The 21,458-nt window shown below is 42.2% G+C and overlaps 1 protein-coding gene across 5 annotated transcripts in view; it reads left to right on the top strand.

Moving 5' to 3' along the window:
* Positions 1-21,458, top strand: part of MCM10 (minichromosome maintenance 10 replication initiation factor) — a 119,942-nt gene that overhangs the window by 23,834 nt on the left and 74,650 nt on the right. For 2 of the 5 annotated variants that reach the window (XM_019933448.3, XM_033852460.2), the window contains exons 14-20: positions 51-279; positions 1,415-1,556; positions 2,184-2,302; positions 4,148-4,261; positions 6,154-6,299; positions 9,926-9,968; positions 10,055-10,154. In XM_019933448.3, the coding sequence (XP_019789007.2) occupies positions 51-279; positions 1,415-1,556; positions 2,184-2,302; positions 4,148-4,261; positions 6,154-6,299; positions 9,926-9,968; positions 10,055-10,138 (877 nt within the window). In that variant the 3' untranslated portion in view covers positions 10,139-10,154. Of the gene's footprint in view, positions 1-50; positions 280-1,414; positions 1,557-2,183; positions 2,303-4,147; positions 4,262-6,153; positions 6,300-9,925; positions 9,969-10,054; positions 10,723-16,148; positions 17,521-21,458 lie in introns of those variants that run through there. The other 3 variants (XM_019933447.3, XM_033852459.2, XM_073801654.1) reach the window with 2 other exon arrangements.

Below are 21,458 nucleotides of genomic sequence, written 5' to 3' on the forward strand. Positions count from 1 at the left end.
GCATGTTTTGTGCTCGTGTGCATAGTTTGTGACTGCCTATTTCTTTAAAGATTTCTCCAAAGTGCGAGTGAAGTTGAGAGCCCAGCTGTGCCATCCTCTTCTCGGCAGTCCCCTTCTTGGTCTCCACCAGCAGGGGCTGAGTTCCCCAAGCTGAAAGGAACCCCAGCCATACAGATGCCAAAGCTTGGAAGAGACATCTCAGAAGGAGATGATGTCCTATTTTTTGATGAGTCACCACCACCAAGACCAAAACTGAATAAGTTAGCAGAAGCCAAAAAGGTAACTGGCATCTCTTTTCTTCACCACTTGAATTTGTATTCTGTGACACACAGCTGGTATTTCAAACTTTATATACCTGTGACCAGGAAAGACAGTCCCCTCATACCTATTTATTGATCATGATAACTAGTCAAAGGAATTTTAAATGATAATGGGTATCAACATAATGCCATTAATTTAATCCAAGAGAACTAGCTACTGTCTCCATACTAGTTCTTGTTGGGCTGCAGGAGATAACCTAGAAGAAGATACTGTTTTACAGCTGGAGACCCTAGTATTAGGGGGAAACATTCTTGGAATTGTTGAGGCAATTGAATTGTCAAATAGTGGTTTAAAGAATCCTTCTTTAAAAGAAATCTTACACAGAAGCCCAGTCTGTAGACAGATAAAAGCTAAGCTGCTCTGATTGAATTGGGAATTGGGGGTGGTCAGAACCCCACCACCTCAGCAAGCTCTGTCTCTCCTCTTCCTGAGTCACCCTGAGCCCCCAAATTGAGCCTGTCTTCTCTTTATTCTAGTTAGCAGCTAGAACCACATGAAGGGCAAAGGCTAGCTGCAAGCCAAAGCCATACCTACAGTAATAGTAATAGCAATTATGCACGTATGTTACTGTGATATGTGCATACATGCTATTTACTATGTACAAGTACATGCTTGGCTTGCATTGTCTCATTTTATCCTTAAAACCACAACCCTAAAAGGTAGGTTAGTGCTGTCATCCCCATTTCGTAAATGTAGAAACTGAAGCTGAACAATTAAGTCAGGTTATAAACTAGTAAGTGGCAGGGCTGGAATCTTTTCCTAATCTGTCTATTCTGAAACAAACTTCCAAAATGTTTATGTGGTTCCTCTGTGGGTCTAAAAGCCTACACACTAGCTGAAGGACTAGCTGAAGTTTAACTATTGATATTTAAATAAGCTGAGATTTGTTTTACTAACTTAGAGACCTGTCTTCCATTCTTTGAAATTTTAATAATTGTGTTAATGATGCTAAGTAAAATGAAGATATATTTTGCTAATGTATGTTTGAGAACAGCCAGAATTCCCTGGCTAATCACTGGAAAGGGATACAGAGCTACAGATGCCTATCTCATCTTTTAGATTTTTATCTCCCTCTCTTTCCTTTTTTTTTTAGTTGGCTGCTATAACCAAATTAAGGGTAAAAGGCCAGATTCTTACAAAAACAGACCCAAACAGCATTAAGAAGCTAAAGGAACCCCAGGATGTCCTGGAAGTGAAGGAACGTGTAGAAAAGAACAACACATTTTCTCCTCAAGGTACTGCGAATGGGAAACTTAGTAGTAGGAAAGAGACACTGCTTATAAAGGAAATGGTCCAAAACATAACCAGCCTCCCTGACATCAAAAGACATTATTTTATTTCCATTTACCTCTATGGAGAGTACCTAAGTAGAATTTCTGCAGTTGGAACTGATTGTTTTTTATAGTTACATTAAATTAAAATGAAATTATGCACAATTTGAAAACTTGAGATTACTCATTGAATCTTTGCACATACATATTAGTAGATAGATTTGTTTTGAAAGAAGTAGAATTCCTTTGTTTTAAATTGCCCTATTTTTATTTTTAAAACTCTGAAGCTGGCCGTGTCCTTTTAACATGAGTTTGTAAATAGGAATTTTGTTGTTGTTGTTGTTACCTGTTTTCATAATTGGCTCTTATTTTAAGGTGAAAACTATTCTAATTTAGTGGTCAAGTCTGCCATCCCCTCCCGCATATTCTAGTTTGTACTTCTCAACTCAGTTCTCTAAGAGCCATCCTTTGCTCATACCAAGTGGGGGTAAATGCAGTTTGAAGGGTCTTGTAGGGGGAGACGCAGCTGAGTTGGCGAGGCCCGCTGGCCCTCTGAGGTTCCTCTGTTCACTCTTTTTCTTTCTGCTCTAGCTGAGGATGAATTGGAGCCTGCCAGGAAAAAAAGGAGAGAACAGCTTGCCTACCTGGAATCTGAGGATTTTCAGAAAATTCTAAAAGCAAAATCGAGGCACACAGGGATCCTAAAAGAGGTAAAAAAGAGCCCAGAAGGTCAAAGGTGACAGAGATGTCCTCAGACTCGGGCTAGTATTGTTAAGAATCTCTTCCTGTTTCCTTAGCCGAGATGTTAGTTGTATGTCAGTTTGTTTGATTTTGTTTTGAAGAACAGGAATATTGCTAATAGATTTTAGCTTTGCCTTTGTTGCATTGAAGAATATCATTCAACATTATTTAAATTGACTTCAGTATTATAAAATGTTTCAGTCAATATTTTATAACTTTGAAGTATATTCTATAAAAATGTCAAATTAATGTGTTGTACACCTAAAACTAACTAAGGTGTTCTACACCTTAACTAAGTTAAGTCAACTATACTTCAATTTTAAATGATTAATTAACTCTTTAAAACGTTTACCTGTAGTTATGGCTGTGAAGTTATGTTTTAATGGCTCTCCACTATCTACTATTTTCTGCCTTGCAATATGGGAAGGGATTTTTCCATTCATACATTTTTATATGGACCCTGCAAATGCTCTAAATCAGTAGTTCTCAACTCAGCACTCACAATGCCCCTTTTTAATAACAAGTGTTTTGTATTGTTCTCTTATTCTGAAATTAAATTGTGGATAATGTAAATTACCTAGCTAGTAATTTCAAAAATACCAATATAATATCCTAGCTGTAATATAAAGAGGAAAAAAGGAAAATGTTTATAATAAAAATATGTATTTCATTATGTAAAATACATGGGCACAACTACCCTTGAAGAAGTAATAAAATAGAGGCTTGGATTTGTAAGTATATATAAGTGGATTTATCAGGCAGCTAGCAATGAATACTCAGTAGATGTGTTTTCTTAGAAACTTGAATACCGTGGGCCTATTTCTTTGACAATGTGGTTTATTTTTTTAAACTTTTGAAGACATCAAAGCACAGTTGTCTCTCCACATCCACAGGACTTTGGGAACAGTCAGTGTATGTGAAAACCATGCACAAGTATTGTGGTGTTGTATATAATGCTTTTAGGTTTGAGGGTTACAATCGGGTTTTTCATCCACATGGATGCCCTGTAGAACATTGAGAACAATCCTTTGATGTGTAAGGGACTGTTCCATGCATTGCAGAAGGTGTAGTGTCCGTGGTCCCTGCCAGTAGCAAAGGTTATGGTCACTGGGATAACAAAAAAAGTACTCCCACAGATTTTCAAAATGTCCCCCACTTAGTGCCAATATGCCAAATGATCTGCCTTTCTTTTGATTAACAAAGGGCTAACGAGACAATGATATAACTTTCTACTGGACTTGAAACTCAGTCAGGAGAGGTGCTCAAGCAGACCCCAAAAGACTGCAGAGCTGAGTTCCTTGGTTCTTGTGGCCACCAAAGACCTTGCGCCTTTTGCCTGGTGCAGCTGCACTGACTCGAGCTGTGACCACATCCTGCCCTGAATATCTCTCTGCCCTCACACCTCCTACCTGTGTTCCAGACAAGCAGGGATTGTTCCTGCCAAGTGCTTGGTCTGGAGAATAGTATCGAATAGAATGGGTGTCATCACTGGGGAAGCATCCAGCACCTCTCCCATAGCTGAATCTATATTGGAACAGTGGAAACAGTTCCCTTCTGGTGCGCACTTGATCTGATGATGCTGTTAATCACATCAGTAGTTTAAATTTGTATTTAGTGTCTCACACATCACCAAATGCTTTCATACCCTCTTTTTGCCCATTAAGGGCTTGTTTCTACTTACCGTCTGGGGTTGCAGTTCATTGATCCTCATACAGTTAGCTTGTCTGTTCAGTTCAGATTTGATTATTATTAAGCGGCTGCCTGAGTCTGTATCAGATTTGGTACAAGGTCTTCTGGATGTCTTGTCATTCCAGGCCGAGGCTGAGCTGCAGGAACACTATTTTGAGCCCCTGGTGAAAAAAGAACAAATAGAAGAAAAGATGAGAAACACCCGGGAAGTGAAATGTCGAGTCGTGACGTGCAGGACGGTGAGTGCGGGAGACAGTTCTCCCCACGACCTGTCTGGGGTTGCTGGGACTCAGCAGGATGTGGAGAGTCTGGGGTGTGGGCCCACGTCTTATGACCAGAGTCCTGCCCGGGCCATTTAATTAGGCTGCAAACCAAATGGCGTCCGATAGCCCAGCACCGGGCTTCTCGTGACCCATCCACTGAGCTCTGATGGTAGAGCCTTTGTATTGAGATGTTCCTCATTTGGCCACAGCTCCTGGTTCTGTGGAAGAGCCTCTTCCCATCTGACCACTGGACTGAGTATTCTTATCTCTCCTCCTCAAGTTTTAGCACGCCCTCAGTCCATAGTACCTAAGACCCTGGGGCCTTGGTTGAACAACTTGATTTGGCATCAGATGTCATGATCAACTACTGTTGTTCCCTTCTGCTCAGGTCCTAACCTACTAGATTGAATCTCAGGGCAGAGTGTGAATTGTATTATTGTCTCTGTTTGTGGAATTTTTACCCTGAGTCTATTAGAAAATTCAAAATCCTCTACTCCTCAACATTAATCAAAAATGGCCAAAAAAAAAAGTTATTGCTGAATACTACTTCCATTACCATTTCTTTGAAATAAGTCTGCATGGCTAATCCGCTTCGTGAACACATGTAAGAGGAGAAAGAGGTTTAGCTTACCCAGTGCAATTTTCTCTATCTTTATTCTCTTTAAAACCTTAGATTCTCCTTTACATTTAGGGGATGGGCCAAAAGGTGGAGCTTCCTTGAGAAAGTTCAGACTGTGGAGAATCAGTAAAGCTTTTACTTCATAGGACAGCTTTTCCTCTGACAGCGTGGCTGTATTAGGACAAAGCTGGTGTATTCATTTCCTGTTGCTGCTGTAACAAATGACCACCAACTGGGTGGCTTAGAACAACACAAATTTATTATCTCACAGTTTTGCAGGTCAGAAGTGGGTCTCGCTGGGGTAAAATCCAGATGTCAGTAGGGTGCGTTCCTTTCTGGAGGCTCTAGGGGACAGTCCATGTCCTTGCCTTTCCCGGCTTCTAGAGCTCACCTGCATCCCTTGGATCGTGGCTCCTTCCTCCATCATTGAAACCAGCAATGGGAGGTGGGGTCCTCTCGTCACAAATCAACTGATTAGCAACTGTAATTGCATCTGTAACCTGAATTCCCCTTTGCCATGTAACATAACATGCTTGTAAGTTCCAGGGAATAGGGTATGCACATCTTGGGGGGATTATTTTGCCTGCCCCAATTGGCATATCACTCTCCTCTGCCCTCTTTGAGGCTGCCAAGGCCAAAAGTTACTTATCTAGACTCAATGTGATTACCCGAAATTACATTGCACACTGTCTGGCTCTGTTTCAACCTTCACCCATCATTTCTTGTTCTTTTCAGTCCTTTGAAGGATCAAAATTAAAAGTAAATTAATATCTGTCTTGGTTTTGCTGTGTATGAAATAGGAGTAGTAATAAGTTTATAATCCTTTCCAGTGGCCTTATAAGAGAAAATGAAAGAGCAGCTCATCATCCTTCCTGAATAGGCCCCATGGGTGTAATCTGTTGTCTTACAATAAGGGACTACAGTGAATACAGGGCAGACCAATCAAAGCTACTTAGAGATTTCCAATCCTTTTCTTCCTTCGCCCTAGCTATTGTCTTGATGTCACAGAAGATTATTGTGTATTTTACACCTGACATTGGGGCAAACATGAGAAGAAGTGGTATCAGTAGGGGGAAAGTCAAGAAATCACATGATCACTGCAGCCAGAAGATAGTAGCTCCACCGGCACCTGCCTGGTGGCGACGAAAGAACAGAAGTTCTCAGGACAGGCTGCCCTTGTGGCGGGTGGCTCATTTCTCCTTCGGAGCTCTTGACATGACATGTGCCTTCTTTCTGCTGTTCTGTGCAGTGCGCTTACACCCACTTCAAGCCTCTGGAGACCTGCGTCAGCGAGCAGCACAACTACCACTGGCACGACAGTGTGAAGAGGTTTTTCAAGTGTCCCTGTGGAAACAGAACTGTCTCCCTCGGCAGGCTCCCCCAAAAGCACTGCAGGTTTGAGAATTGCTGGGGTTCTTGGTCTCATCCAGGCTTCCTGAACCTTTTCCAATTCCCATGTGTTGCTGTTCCCTTGGAATTGTGGACAGTCCGTGACCCCGGGAGGGTCACCCTTGCTCTGTGCTACCTTACGGCTCCTGGGTATCCCCAAATGCTCCTGGAGGGAAGGGACCCTGCCCCTTTCACAGCTGTATCCCCAATACTAAATATAGGGCCCAGTGCATAGTAGGTTATCAGAAATGTTTGTTGAATAAATAAATGGAGCCTGCGTATGGTGGGTTGGTGAAATATGTGTGTTTGTGGGGGGCTTGGATAGGGAATTTTTTTTCTCTGCTGTAAAGAGTTATTTGTTTAAATTTTTATAATATGTGAGTATGTGTGTTTTAAGGGACTTTTGATTTTACTTTGGGGGGGAATTTTGGATACAGAGGCAGAGCTGCTGTGTTTGACTACTCAGGGGGCATGCTTCATGTAGAACAGCCTGAGGAATACCTGTGCAGTTCGGGGTGCAGTTTGTAGAACATTGTCCTTGGTGCGTTCAGTGCTCTCCTAATTTATGTATTTCTCTGTCCCCTTCTTCACTCACTATGAGTGTTGTTAGATATCTTTTCTTATTTTCCTTTGATTTATCAATGTGGTACATCACATTGTTAAGTTTTTCTGAAGTTGAACTTTCCTTTTTTATTCCTTGGATAAGCACGACTTATCCTGATGACTTTTTTTATTTCAGCACACTGTTATAATCAATTAGCTAATGTTTCATATGTGATTTTTATATCTATTCATAAGTGAATTAGACCTTTTTTTTCCTTTTCTTATATAGACCTATCTCGTTTTCAAACCAAGATTATGTGAGCCTTATAAAACGAATTGGGCAGCTTCCTGAAATAACCTATCAACTAGCAATTATTTCTTGAAAGTTTAGTAAATCTCAGCTATAAAATTATTTAGGCCCTGTTCTTGGAAGAAAGGGGTGGCTTTGATTACCATTTCAATTTCATGGTCTCTTTTCTACCAATTTCAGCTTTTTATATTTTTCTAGGAATCCATTTCATTTAGATTTTCAAACTTATTAATATTTAGTTGTCCCTAATGTACTTTTTTCAGTCTGTTACTTGCTATATTTTATTAATAGGTATTTGCTGTATTTTGTTCTGTTGTTTTTGTTCTTCTGTTTTTCAGAGTCAACCTTGATAGAAGTCTCTGCGTTCTGTTAACCTTTTCAGAAAACCATCTTGTAGTTTTCTAAACATTTATTGATTTTCTTTCTGTTTTCCTGATTTCCACCCTTATCCTTATGTACTTATTGTTTCTTTGGGTTTGCTTTGTACCGTTTTGTGTACATTCTTCAGTTAAAAGCTTAAACTCAACTTATTAGTATGTAACCTTTCTTGTTGCCTCATAAATCAGTTTTTTTAAATGAATTGAAGGTTTGTGGCAACCCTGAGTTGAGCAAGTCTATTGGCACCATTTTTCCAACAGCGTTTTATTTATTTATTTATGGCCACGTTGGGTCTTTGTTGCTGCACGTGGGCTTTCTCTAGTTGCAGCGAGTGGGGACTACTCTTCGTTGAGGTGCGCGGGCTTCTCACTGCTGTGGCTTCTCTTGTTGCGGAGCACGGGCTCAAGTGTGTGGGCTTCAGTAGTTGTGGCTCGCAGGCTCTAGAGCGCAGGCTCAGTAGTTGTGGCACACGGGCTTAGTTGCTCCGTGGCATGTGGGATCTTCCCAGACCAGGGCTTGAACCTGTGTCCTCTGCATTGGCAGGTGGATTCTTAACCACTGTGCTACCAGGGAAGTCCCCTCATAAATCAGTTTAAAGCTCCTATTTCCCCCTAAGTGGTTCTGCTTTATCAGTCACCTGCAAAGTTTGATACTTAGTTAAAATTATTTCTTAATGTCTTGGATGATTTCCTTTTTGACCCAAGAGTTAGTAATATATATGGGATTGATTTTATCTTTTTTGTTATTAATTTCTAACTTTATTGCATTATTCTTGAAGGACATAATTTGTATGATGTTGATTCTTTGGAATTTGAGGCAATCTCACTATCACCTCTTCACCAGGATATTCTCACTACCTTTTTGTTTGCTCATTTCGTTTTGGTTGTTGTTTATTTCCTGGACCCCTAACTCCACTCATTTCCAGTTTCTCCAAAGCTGATTTGGGATGAGAGTGGGGGCTAGTTCATCACCTTGTCAGGAGTTGGTTTATGCATCTTTTTACAATCTAGGTTAGCATTGTTCTAAGTAGCTATTTGTATACTGATATCTGACTTCTCTCCAAAATATTGTAACAGCAAGAGCTTGTGTAAAACATTTGATTATCAGAGAAATGTGTTCATTGAGGATAAGCAGTAAGTACAACTCAAATGGAAGAACACGATGCCTTTCAGCCTCCAGGTGGCACTGTTATTTTTGTTAACATCTGCTTTCTCTGGTCTCTCTCTTGTCAATTCTTGATCTCGAGCAGAAATGGGCAAACTGTTTCTGTGAAAGGCAGATAGTAAATATCTTAGGCAGGCACTGTGGTTTGTTTCACCGCTCTTGTGGCAGCCATAGGTGATGCTCAAACAAGGAGGCTTGGCTGTGTTCAGCAAAACCTCACGAAAACTGTGGCAGGCTGGATTTGGCCCTTGTGTTGTAATTGCCAACCCCTGACAGTAAGCTGTGCGTAATATCATCACTGATCTGGTCGTAGGCCACGAAAGTCTCTCAGTAGACATTCAGTTGGTCTCTAGCTGGGGAAGGTGGTGGAGAGGCTCGGGGCTAAGTCCTCGGGCAGCTGATGCTCAGGGCGGGAGTGGAGTCTAAGCCAGATGGGGAGGAAGGATGAGGCTGGTGGGGTGACCCCTACAGCCCGGACCCTCTCAGATCCAAAGCTGCTGGGAGACATAGTCCCACGGCTTCACCATATTTCTTTTCTGTTTCTCTCTCTCTTCTCCAGAGTAAACTTCATAGACAATGAGCTGTCCCCATAGCATCCCAGTGCCTCCTCGGGGCTGGATTCACTTACCATGTTAAAAAGTGAGAATGAGAGTCTGCAGGCCCTTTGAGTGAAAAATCTCTGGGTTATGAAAAGATTTCCTTCCTGTTGTGTTGGTTTCACACCAAATTTAACATTGACCTTTGAGTGGAAAATCAAGATAGCACTGTCTTCCCTGTTCTTAACTACTGAAAAAGGGGGAGGGGGGAGGATTGTTCAAACCAGAAGGAAGAGTAATCCTTTCTTATCACAGCCTTTTAGTTCCAGAACAGGAGAAAAAGGGGCAAGCCATAGGCTGCACGTAGCTGTAGGCTGGCTTCCTCGATCCAAGGGTCTTCCCAGTGACCAGCACTGGAAACCAAGCTTGCACTCACCACCTATAGCGTGTGTAGCCCTGTTATACTACCATTTGAAATTCCTTCTCTGAAGTATCTAGCTTACTGCAGAGTTGAAGACCGTTTCTCAAATCACTGGAGTATTTTCAGTAGCAATAGAGCATAGCCTGGAATATGAATGTCACCTTGATCAGCTTCTGCTTAAATGGGGGAGATCTTCCCCCAAGTGCAGGGAGTGCTATTACCTTCATGTCTATGGGCCCATAACCTCACTGCTGAGTCAATCCCATCTTTTCTGTTTCAGTAATTGTGGCCTCTTCAAGTGGGAACGGGACGGAATGTTAAAGGTATGTCATCTGCAAGGTGATGGGTTTTAGTGACCCATGCAAATAATATTGACCCATTTCTTATTAAACTATTTTTATTTTTCTAGGAAAAGACAGGTCCAAAGATAGGAGGAGAAACCCTGTTACCAAGAGGAGAAGAACACGCCAAATTCCTGAATAGCCTTAAATAGCCCCGACTTCAAACAGGTACCCACAGCCTACATTGCTTCTTGTGGTTCTGGAAAAGCAAGAGTATTGGCTCTGAATTGCCCCTGTTCCTGATTGACACAGTCAGAACGAATACTTGCTAAGCCTACAGCTTTGCCTCCTTCCTCGGTTGTGTTGGTTTAACATCAAATTTAACGTTGACCTTTAAGTGGAAATTCAAGGTATCATTGTCTTCCCTGTTCTCAGTACTGATGGCAGAATTCACAGTTTTTATGCCCCAAACTGGAAGGTAGATAGAGAGTTGTGTTTCCCTCTCTTGGGTTGTAGAGAATGCAGTGTTGCTTCTTGATCACAATAAGGTTCTGGTATTTATGTGGACACCCAGAGACAAAAGAATGAATTTAGCTCAGGTAACCTGCCTAACTTCTGGGCTTCAGTTTCCTCACATGTAAAATGAGGAAGGTTGGACTAAATGATCTTGAAATGTGTCTTTGAGCACTCAAAGTCTAAAAATAATACAATGTTTTGCCATCTAGAAAATTATGACCGTCGCCCTTGATAGAGAGTCTTGCTGTATTGATATTAAAAGCTGGGTTCCTTCTGTTGATTCCACTGTTACCTCTCTTTTGTTCTTGGAAATGAAGTCACTGACCCACTTGGCATTTCAATTCATATCTATATGGTCTCTGTGCTGTTAGAATATCGTGGAGCTCTGTAATGGAAATGCCTAAAATCTCATCATTTTAAAATGTGGCTTTATTTAAATATGGCTTAAAGAAAGTGAAACCTCTAACCAAAACAAACATAAAATTTGAGAAGCCATGAAGCCCAATTGGAGAACAGAAACATCCCACAAGGAGAATCCTCTGGAGTTTGGGATTTGCAGATATGCTTTATCATACACGTTAAGAATTATAGGTCGGGGATCGCTGCATGTTGCAGGGTGAGGGGCAGCCTGGGACTCGTGGTTACGCCCGAGTCTCAGCCCTTCCGCTCGCTAGTTCTGTGTCCTCAGCCGAGGTGCCCGTCCTCACTTTCCCCGTCTGCAAAACGAAGGCGATGGTGTCTTGGTGGCGCGGACTCGTGTGAGATAGCGCGTATGCGCAAGGGCTCAGTAGGTGCGGCTTTTGTTACGCTTCCCAGGTAAAAGCACAGAGACCCGAGAAAGCAGGCCCTGAAAGGAGAGTTTGGTTGCGGGTCGGGAGGCGGTGTCGCAGGTGAGGCTGGAGAAGGAGGCGGTGGCAGACCTTGAACTTTGCAGTGCCTCCTTGGCTGTGGTGAGGACATGGGTCTTGGTCCTGTGTGTGCTGGGACCCACGAGAGGGTTTTCAGCAGGGGACTCTCTCATACCACTCAGCTGCTGCGTGGAGAATGAGGCGGGGGCAGGGGTGCTAAAGGCAGAACGATGCTGGCAGATCGCAGCACCTGAGGGAAAGGAACGGCAGCCTGAACGGAAGGGTGATGATGGAGGTGGACAGTGGTGGATGGCCTTAAAGGAACAGACAGATTGTGCTGGAGAGGGAGTCCAGGGTAGTGTTCCGGGTTAGGTAACTAACTGCATGGATGTTGAGGGGAAACTCTGAAGAGGTGGGAGACAGACAGCCCAGACGTTCAGCTGCACCAGGCTTCCCACCCAAGGGAGATCAAGGCCGTGGCAGGAAGCAACTCTGGGGCAGCTTGGCCCACAGGGCAAGACCCATACTGTCTGAGGTTCCCCCAGAGGTTGCTAAGGGCACATGGGAATGTGGACTGTAGCCACCATTTGGTACAAACATTAGGTGCTCAATATGCTTCTGAAGAAATAGCAATTTTATGAGGACCAAGGGCCAGAAGAATGCGGTCAGCATTCGAGATAAGGCACGATGGGGTTTCACCGGGTCAGCTCCGTCTTGTCCTTCAGCCAACTCAGAGGCACCCAAAATGTCTTGGGTCTTTGCCCTGAACCAGCCCAGGCTTGGGAGTCACCGTCAGGAATCAGGGTGTATGACTCTGTTAGAGTGACCGGCAGAAGAATAGATGGGGAGATGAATGTTACTCATGGAAGATCCTTTCCAGGTCATTCCTCAAACACAGCTCAGTATTTATGGGTGAAATGATAAAATTGTCGAGGATTGGCTTTCAAAGCAAAGTAAAGGGATGGAAGGCAGCAACGGGGCTTTCGGTGAACCACAAGTGGCTGAGTTACCAACTGTTAAAGCCGGGTCATGGGGACATGGAGACTACTGCTCATCTCTATATTGTCACTTATGTTGTAAGATGTCATGATGAAAAGGAAAAAAACAAGATAAGCAGCTTGAGCATGCTTTCTCTGTGACGCCTGCCCAGTGTCCCTGGGAGCAGTCGGCGCTCCTTCCTCCAGATTGTTGCTGTATTTTGAATGTTGCTCTGGCAGGGAACTTATTGTAATGGGTTTGTTTATCCATGTCACCTGCTAGCTTGTATATTTTAGTGTGGTTCAATTTCCAGGTGCCAAACATAGTGCTGACCTACTGGTGCTCAGTGAATGTTGGGTGGGTGGAGGGATTTTACAAACTGTGAATACAAGGAACTTAATGTTTTCTGAATTGTTCAAACAAACAAACAAAAAAATAGAAGTATAGGTCAAACCTCACGCAGGTTACCACCAGAAAATTCCATTTAGGAGAGTCCTCTGTCTGGGCGACCTGATTTTCCAAATACCGTTTGACCCAAGTGAATGCCACTTAAAGATTGGGTCAATTGGTAGGATTATTATATTGGGATTTAAACTCTAGCTAGGAATAATTTAGGTTTCCCCCAAGATGGTATTATAGTAGGGACATAGGTGGTTGTGAGAGATGGTTGCTTTAGGTTTCCGAGAGCCAGAAATAAATTTCACATGCCTTAGATTTCATCGAAGTCTGCTCTCTGTGCATAGAAGGTGCTATGTCTGATGCTTGCGTTCCCCCTAAGGTCACATCCTTATAGCTATATCTTTAGGAGTATTTCACTTTCCAGGAGGTGTGTGTGTGGTTTTTTTCTTTAATTTTTAACAGAGAAAATGTTTAAGTTTCAAAAAGAACCAAAAGCCCTTGAAATTCTGATAGTTTTGATGGCTCATCTTGAGTAGATGTGTTTGTCCCATAAACCTAAAAGAGAGCTATGGATCTGAAGTAGGTGACTACTGAGCAGCTGCCTGGACACTGAATGCCAGGTTGCTCTTTGAGGAGCCCCTTCCTATGTAAGCAACTTGTTCTTGTTTGAACCAAGGGTGTTGTCAGAGTCCGGATTCACTTGTATATTGTGTATAAGTCATGTAGTAACTTTCTTATAAAGGTTAATGGGTGAGCTGAACCTAGATGCCCTCTGTTTTTAAATTTGATTTTTACATTTTAAATAATTAAAAATATAATTGAGTTACTTCTCAGTTACTCTAGGTGTTGGGGGGCTTCCACTGGGTTGCCTTGTGTGTGTGTGTGTGTGTGTGAGAGAGAGAATATTCAGGGATGGGAAGGGATGGGTGGGCTGGAGGGGGCACGCACTTGTTTGCATTGAAAACGTGATTCATCGTGAGGCAAGTCTTTAATCCTGCCACCTTCTTTATCAATGTGTATTAAATGCTTTCATATAAATCCAAAATGTGTGTTTTTTTCTTACGCTGTCTTTGACAACATAGAGATTATTGTATAATCACGGGCCATCAGAAGAGAGTAAGCACACGGTGGTCTAAGTTAGTACACAAAAACTGGCCATGTCCTTCGTGGTTGATCACAATGTTCTGATCTTTACAATAGATTTTTTTTTCTATGCCTTTTCCCTTTATTTTCTTTTTTGGTTTATTTTATTTATTTATTTGGCCGTGCCACAGGGCTTGCAGGATCTCAGTTCCCTGACCAGCGATTGAAACTGGGCCACGGCACTGAAAGCCCAGAATCCTAACCAGTAGGCCACCAGGGAACTCCCTATGCTTTTTTCTGTTTAGAGGAATTAAGTGGCTTTTTAAAGAAAATCATCTATTTCTTGAGTTTTGTTAAACCATACTTTCCCTTTCCAAACAACAAAAGGAAAACTGAACTAATGTAGATAACAGTGATCCAGAATAGCAAATAAGAAGCTTCTGAATGATTGGTGTGGAATTGTCCCCAAAGGGAACTTAAAACATTTAAAGTTTCCACTTTTAAAATTTTTCCAGTTTTCAACTTCTAAAAACGTTTCAAGTTGATATATAGCTAAGTTGACAGGCAGTGATGAACGATTGGGTTCTTGTGTAAAAGTTGATGATAGAAGTAAAGCTTGATGTTCATAAGAGATTAAATGTGTCTGACAACATTAATTTTTTAAAATCAGGAGAGTAAGTCTGTTTGCCTAAGTTGTCACTGCTAGCAGCCCATCAGAGCCTCTGCTCTTACACGTAAAACAGACATCTCAGGTGCCACGAGGAGAGATTTGCAAACAGCACCACTCAAAAGAAGGATGACTGACCCCCAAAATGAGATTCTGTATTTGCCAATATTGAAGAAAGAAACGGTGATATATCTAAAGAAAATAACAGAGAGGCACAAAAGGTGGAAGAAATCAGTTGGCATAAGTCGACAGCAGTTTGTGAAAAAGCTGTGGAATTTTAGAAAATTAAAGAAAGACAGTATAGCCACACAGCTGAACTCTCCAGATCAAAATGGGGGAGAGGCCTGCCATGTCCTGCACAGTCAGACCATGTATCCAGTAAGACTGACCTGCATTTTGGAGAAAAGCAGGACATCAGTAATCACGGTGGTGAAAACTCAAAGCCATTTCACCAAAGAAAGGAAGAAAGAACTAGAAATACATAGAGAGTGGATTTTTGTTATTCACAGTAATTATGTTTCATAAAGTCACCAGCTGAACTAGCAGATACCCAATCACTGCTCCTAGAGGAAATACAGGCTTAGGTTCCCTTGAGCCTCTGGTCACGTCTTCTTCACCGGATCAATACATAACCTTGTATTATGTGTGTTTCTGTTTAAAAACACCTTATTTGATATGTATCGTCGATTCATTAACATGGAACTCACAGCCGACAGCAGTGTATCTCCTAATGGAACAAAGCTGATCTCATCACACGCTTTTTCTCCAGAGGGTGCATCCCAGCCTTCTTGCCCTCAGGAACACTTAAGCACTATGCCTGTGGGCCATTTTCAGCAGCAAAAGTACACCAAAGAAGCACAAAAATGTGATGAATGTGGCATGAAAACGACATCTTTTTACAGCATCAGAGCTGAAACCAGCAAAAGTTGTTGTTCTACCTCAGCTGAGAACAACTTAGATTTCTTGTTGGTCTGCACATGTGCATGTCCGTAAGTGACCACAAAAACACCACATTTATTGCTTTTATAAATTTTAGCAATTAGGTGAATTTGGAAAAACATGGCATCCACAAATAATGAGGAGCAACTGTATAATATTTCCCAAAACAGGGCCAGATCGGGAGTGTCCCCATTTTGCAGATTAGAAAATTCAGTGATTTGAAACTATGGGAAGAAACCAGGATTGCAATCAAGTCTGTGGTAATGTTGCTTGAGCAGAGACTTCTCTATTGGTATTTTTTTAAGTCAACTTTATTAAGGGCTAAATTTCACACAGCAAAAGGCACGCATCTTAAGTGTACAGTTTGGTAAATTTTGATGAATTTATACATCCACATGACCACCACCACAAGCAAGATAGAGAACATTCCCACCACCCCAAAAAGTTGCCTCTGCCACTTCCCAGTCAGGCCTCATGCCCTGGTCCCATCCGTCACTGATCCGTTTACAATCTGCTTAGATCTGTCTTTCCTAGAGTTTCATATAAATGGAATCATACAGAATGTACTCTTATACTTCACTCTGCATATTTTGAAATAAATCCATGTTATTGCCTGTGTCCATAGTTCATTTTTTATTGTTGAGTATTTCAACTGTATGGATATGTCACTGTTTATTCGCCTGTAGATGGACATTTGGGTTGGCTTGTTTCCAGTTTGGGGCTGTTACGAATAAAGCCATTAGCAATATTCAGGTATAAGTCTTTCTATGGATATGTTTTTGTTTCTCTTAGGTAAATATCTAGGAGTGGGATTCCTGGTAAGTATGTTTAGCTTTATAAGAAACTGCTGGGGCTTCCCTGGTGGCGCAGTGGTTGAGAGTCCGCCTGCCGATGCAGGGGACACGAGTTCGTGCCCCGGTCTGGGAAGATCCCACATGCCGTGGAGCGGCTGGGCCCGTGAGCCATGGCCGCTGAGCCTGCACGTCCAGAGCCTGTGCTCCATGGCGGGAGAGGCCACAACAGTGAGAGGCCCGCGTCCTGCAAAATAAACAAACAAACAAAACTGCTGAACTGTTTTCCGAAGTGGCCTTTTACATGCCCACTGATGATGCACCAGGGTTCCATTTGCTCCACACCCTCAACAGTACTCGGTGTTGTCAGTCTTCTCAGTTTTAGCCATTCCTGATGGGTGTGTGGTGGTATCTCATTGTGGTTTTAATTTGCATTTCCCTCATGACATCTTTTCCTGTGCAATTGGCCGTTGGTATATCTCTTTTGGTGACATATCTGTTTACTTATTTACTGGGTTGAGTTGTAAGAATTCTTTCTATGTTCTGGATACAAGTGCTTTTTGTGGATATATGTATGGTGAATATTTTCTCCCAATTTGTGGCTTGCCTTTTCATTTTTTTAAGTGTCTTTCAAAGAGCATTTTTGTCATTTTGGTGGAGCCCATTTTATCACTTTATGGTTCATGTGTTTTGTATTCTAGCTAAGAAATCTTTACCTGCCTTAAGATCACAAAGATTTTCTTCTAGAATTTTTTAATATGGTTTTAGCTTTTACTATTAGGTCTATGATCCATTTCAGGTTAATTTCTGTATAAGCTGTGAGGTAAGGGTTGTGGGTCCTTGTTTTCCAAATGGACATTTAGTTGTTACGGCACCACTCAGTGAAAAGATTATAATTTCCTCATTGGATTATTTTCACTCCTTTGTCAAAAATCAGTTGACCATACATTTTGGGGGTCTACTTCTGGACTTAGTGCTGTTAAATTAATCTGGATGTCATTCCTTATGCCAGTACCATTGTCTTAATCACCGAAGCTATATAGTAAGTCTTGGAATCAGGTAGTGTTAGTTCTCCAGCTTTGTTCTTTTTAAAATTTGTTTTGGCAATTCTAGGTCCTTTGCGTTTCAGTGTAAATTTCTGAATCAGCTTATCAATTTCTACCCCAGAAACCCTGCTGAAATTTTTATTAGGATTGTGTTTAGTCTTTAATATTAAGATTTTGTATCTATGAATATGCCTCTCCATTTATTTGGGTCTTCTTTAATTTTCTCAGCAATGTTTAGTGGTTTCAGTGTACAGATTGTATATATATTTTGTCTTTATTTTTAAATAGTTTTGATGGTGTCATAAACGGTATTTTTTTCCATTTTAATTTCCAATTATTATTCTGCATACATGCTAGTATACAGAAATACAATGCATATTTGTCTATTGGCCTTGTGTTCTGGGACCATGCCAAACTTACCTACTAGTATAGCAGCTTTTTTATACATTCCTTAGGATTTTCATATGGGATCTTGTTGCCTGAGAAGTTTTAACATTTCATTTCCTGTATGACTTTTTTTTCTTGTTCCCAGTCTGAGGAGGAAAGCATTTTCCTTCACCATTAAGTGTCAAGCAAGTATTTTGAGTAAGGTTGGATGAGATCTCTAAATAATGGTGTGGTTTTTCTGTTTGTCTTCTCTTATATTCCCTGGAGTGATGTTATCAATTGACCGTTAGTGGGCTCAACCTTGAGAGGAGGAAGTGGATTCAAGTCCTGAGCTAAGTACATTTTCAGGTGGTGATGCTGACTTTATTACATAATTATTAATCTTGCCCAAACAAAAGTAGTGTCCAGTTGTGTGTCATTCGTGCACTTTGAGTTAAAGGTTCAAGAAAAGCTGTCTTCAGTGACTTACTAAAGGAATGTACTATTCTCTCTTTTTCAGCAGTGATTTCAAGGGACCAATCTAACGGTATATTTGGGTTTTTTATTATCTAAATCCGCTTACAAAATAGAAAATATCTTGCACCTTGTTACTACAATTCTGTGCTGGGTACATGATAAACAAACCAAACATGAGCTAATAAAACCATACTCGAAGGCTCCCGGACCTCACTGCCTCATATTAATGACGTTGTCATTTTATTTAGAAAGTTTTTAATTTGGGAGCCTACACACTAAACGGTTCAGGCTCACTAGTGTGTTATTTGAAACTCATTATTACAGGGTCTAAATTAATGAGAAATTATCTAGAAAAATATTTTTCACTTTTCGCTTTATTAAAGCAGTGTTCTTTTCAGTCATGTCTCCTCAAATATCGCCGTTCCCATAGGAAGCTTTTTCTTTAAAAGGCTTTATGAAAACTACTTAGCTATAAATTACTATACAGATTTTCAGTGGTAGAAAATTAGTTTAATGTGTAAAGTAGGCATCACTGGTCAAAAATGAATTTTAAAGTTTAAAAATAAAAGTGGAAAAGAAGTATAGCTGGATACTTAGATGTGCACAGGTCACTTGAAGGATGCTCAGGACTTGGGGATGATGGTTTTCTTTGGGAGACAGGGAAAGGATATTGAATTCTTTTTTGTCCTGTGAAAAATTTAAATCATGTGTATACATTGCCTATGCACAATATTTTTAATTAAAAAAATCAAAATAACGTGGAAAGTGGACAAAACTTTTTTTACAGTGGTAGTACACTGTAAGATCACAGAGTATACCAGTTAAAATTGTGAACTAGAATATCCAGACTTAACCAATTTGCTTTTGGACAAATCCCTTAAGAACTTTTAAATTATGAAAAACTTGCCAAAGAATTAGAACGTAATGGTTGAAAAGGAATTAGAAATGAATTTTCCCAACTAAATATTTTTAAAAAGCATATGACACTTTTTTAAAAAAAATTTTAAAATCATTTTGGGTCTGAGGAAAATTACCACCTCCTTCCAGAAATCTAAGTAAACAAAGGCACATGATAATAAGTTACAAAATCTCCCCTGGAGCACACACACTCTCAAAAAAATAAAAGAAGAAGAAGATGAAGAAGAAAATAAAATGACAACATACAGAATTAGTGGAAAAAAATAATGAGTTTTCACCAATTCATCGTTTGACAAAATTTGTTTTCAACCACTTACCTGGAACCCCTAAAGGACTTGGGGATGGTAAGGAAAGAACAGAGAAGAGTTAGAAGAATGTCCCAAAGGCCACCCTTTTGACAAAGCCTATCTCTGAAAATATAGATCCTCCGTTACTAATTCCTGTAAAATTCAGCTACCCCGATTCCGGTCATGTTTCCTTTGGCATCCTTCTTACCCTACCCAGGAAATGGCTGCAATTGGTTCTGAGAGAAGGAATTCTAAAACCCTGAGGTATAATGGGGCCCTTGTTAAGGATGGGGTAGAACAAGGTAATAGAATTCTTCCTTCTGCCAGAATTCTTTATCTAGAGCTGACATGCCAAGCCTGGCTCTTGAACAAACAAGGAAAGGCTGCTTTTCTTTTTTTTTTTTTTTGCGGTACGCGGGCCTCTCAGTGCTGTGGCCTCTCCCGTTGCGGAGCACAGGCTCCGGACGCGCAGGCTCAGCGGCCATGGCTCACGGGCCCAGCCGCTCCGCGGCATGCGGGACCCTCCCAGACCCGGGCACGAACCCGCGTCCCCTGCATTGGCAGGCGGACTCTCAACCACTGCGCCACCAGGGAAGTCCGCTGCTTTTCTTTTAAACCGGCCACTCACCAAGACCATTCTTGGTATTTGACATCTATATGGGCCCGGCGTTCCCTCCTGTGTTAGCAGCAGGCTTTTTGAGCCAGGTGGCTGCAGAGTATGGCCTTGAGTCAGACTCCATGGGCTGCCGTGCACCTGGTTCCTGGCCCTCCGGTCAGAAGGCGTTGGGTGTGTGATTGTCACCATATGAGCCAGACTGTGGCTCCTTTGTTTCCTGGCTGAGGTGAGAGAGCAGTGCTTTGCCTTTTCTCTGTTGTACATCTGGGTGTGTGAAAACGCACGCACACCTTCGTCAGTTGGGGTTACCAACCTAAAGGGTCAGGGGCTGGATCTTCTGGCTTGGCATCTGGCTCCTAGTCAACCAAGAGGGCATTTCATGCGGGTAGAGCACAGGCCCACTTGGATCGCTGGCCCAGCAGCTGGCAGCCCTGAGCTCAGGACCTGAGCTAGCAGTCAGCAGAACTCGCACCTGCCCCATGACAACCCTGTCTCTCGCTTCCCTGAGTAACTGAGCTGAGCAGAGGCACTGTGGTTCCTACATGCCTGTAGCAAGAATTTCTCATCTGTGTGTGTGGCCGGGTACCATGAGGGGCCCCGCCCCCGAGAGCACAGACCCTGGACCAGGGGGTCTGTCTGGCCCATTTGCTAAGGCTCCCTGTCCTGCTCTTTTCAAGGGTGCAGTAGGAAGCGGGTGGGATGCGTGTGTGAGGCTCCTGCCCTGTAGTTCAGAGAGGACCATCTCTGACCTATGTTCCCCTCAAGCTGACTGATTTCTCCAGTGTAGACCAGAGATCGCAGAGATGGAGGACAAATAGCAGAGCTCCCTTTTGGTCTGTTCAGCTTTACGCTCCGAAACTTTGGAATACTCATTCCTCCCAAATAATTTCAGTCTCATCAGGTAATAAGAAAAAACAGTAATGAAATATTGAGGCACCTGCAGAGTTTTTATTTCATGCCAGTTTCTTCCACTGCTATCACCTTCTAAGTTGAAGCTCCTGGTACTTGTAGTGGGAGCCGTGGGGGGCAGCGGGCTTCCCGAAGAGCCTGTCTGTTGAAGACAGGCCCAAAGGCGGGGGGTGGCCAGTGGGAAAACGTAGATCGTGTAGGTGGGGTGTTCGCTGACAACCTGGTTTCAGATGAAGTGCTGGCTCTACATGAGGCGGCTTGGAATGTGCATATTGCTTGATCACTGAATGTTTTTAAAGATTTTATCCCAGGCTTTTAAAAAATTCCTTTGCATTCATTGCACAGTGTCCAGATCTGGTTAATTGTTCCACCTCTGGTGGGGGGTTTTACTACAGTTGAGCAGCTTTTCCTCGAAACAAAGTTGCCCTTTACTGTTCTGGAAACCCAGCCTCCAAAGCAGGCTGGAGCAGCCAGCCTGGGACCCAAGTCAAGGCGGCGGAGGCACAAGGCCCAGGAGCGGGGCGGGGAGGTGGCCAGGAGTGGGTGCTCATTCTTCACCCACAGTTCGCTTTGTCTTCGAGAGCTGACCCCACAGGGGTGCCCACTTAGGCTGTTCTTGAGTTTTCTGCATTCTTAGTGTGGAATTCCTGAAGGCAGTTGGGAGCAAGGCTGGAAGCAGCCTCGTGCAGAGT

The sequence above is a fragment of the Tursiops truncatus genome, chromosome 2, assembly GCF_011762595.2.
Source record: "Tursiops truncatus isolate mTurTru1 chromosome 2, mTurTru1.mat.Y, whole genome shotgun sequence".
In the NCBI taxonomy this organism is placed as follows: Eukaryota; Metazoa; Chordata; class Mammalia; order Artiodactyla; family Delphinidae; genus Tursiops; species Tursiops truncatus.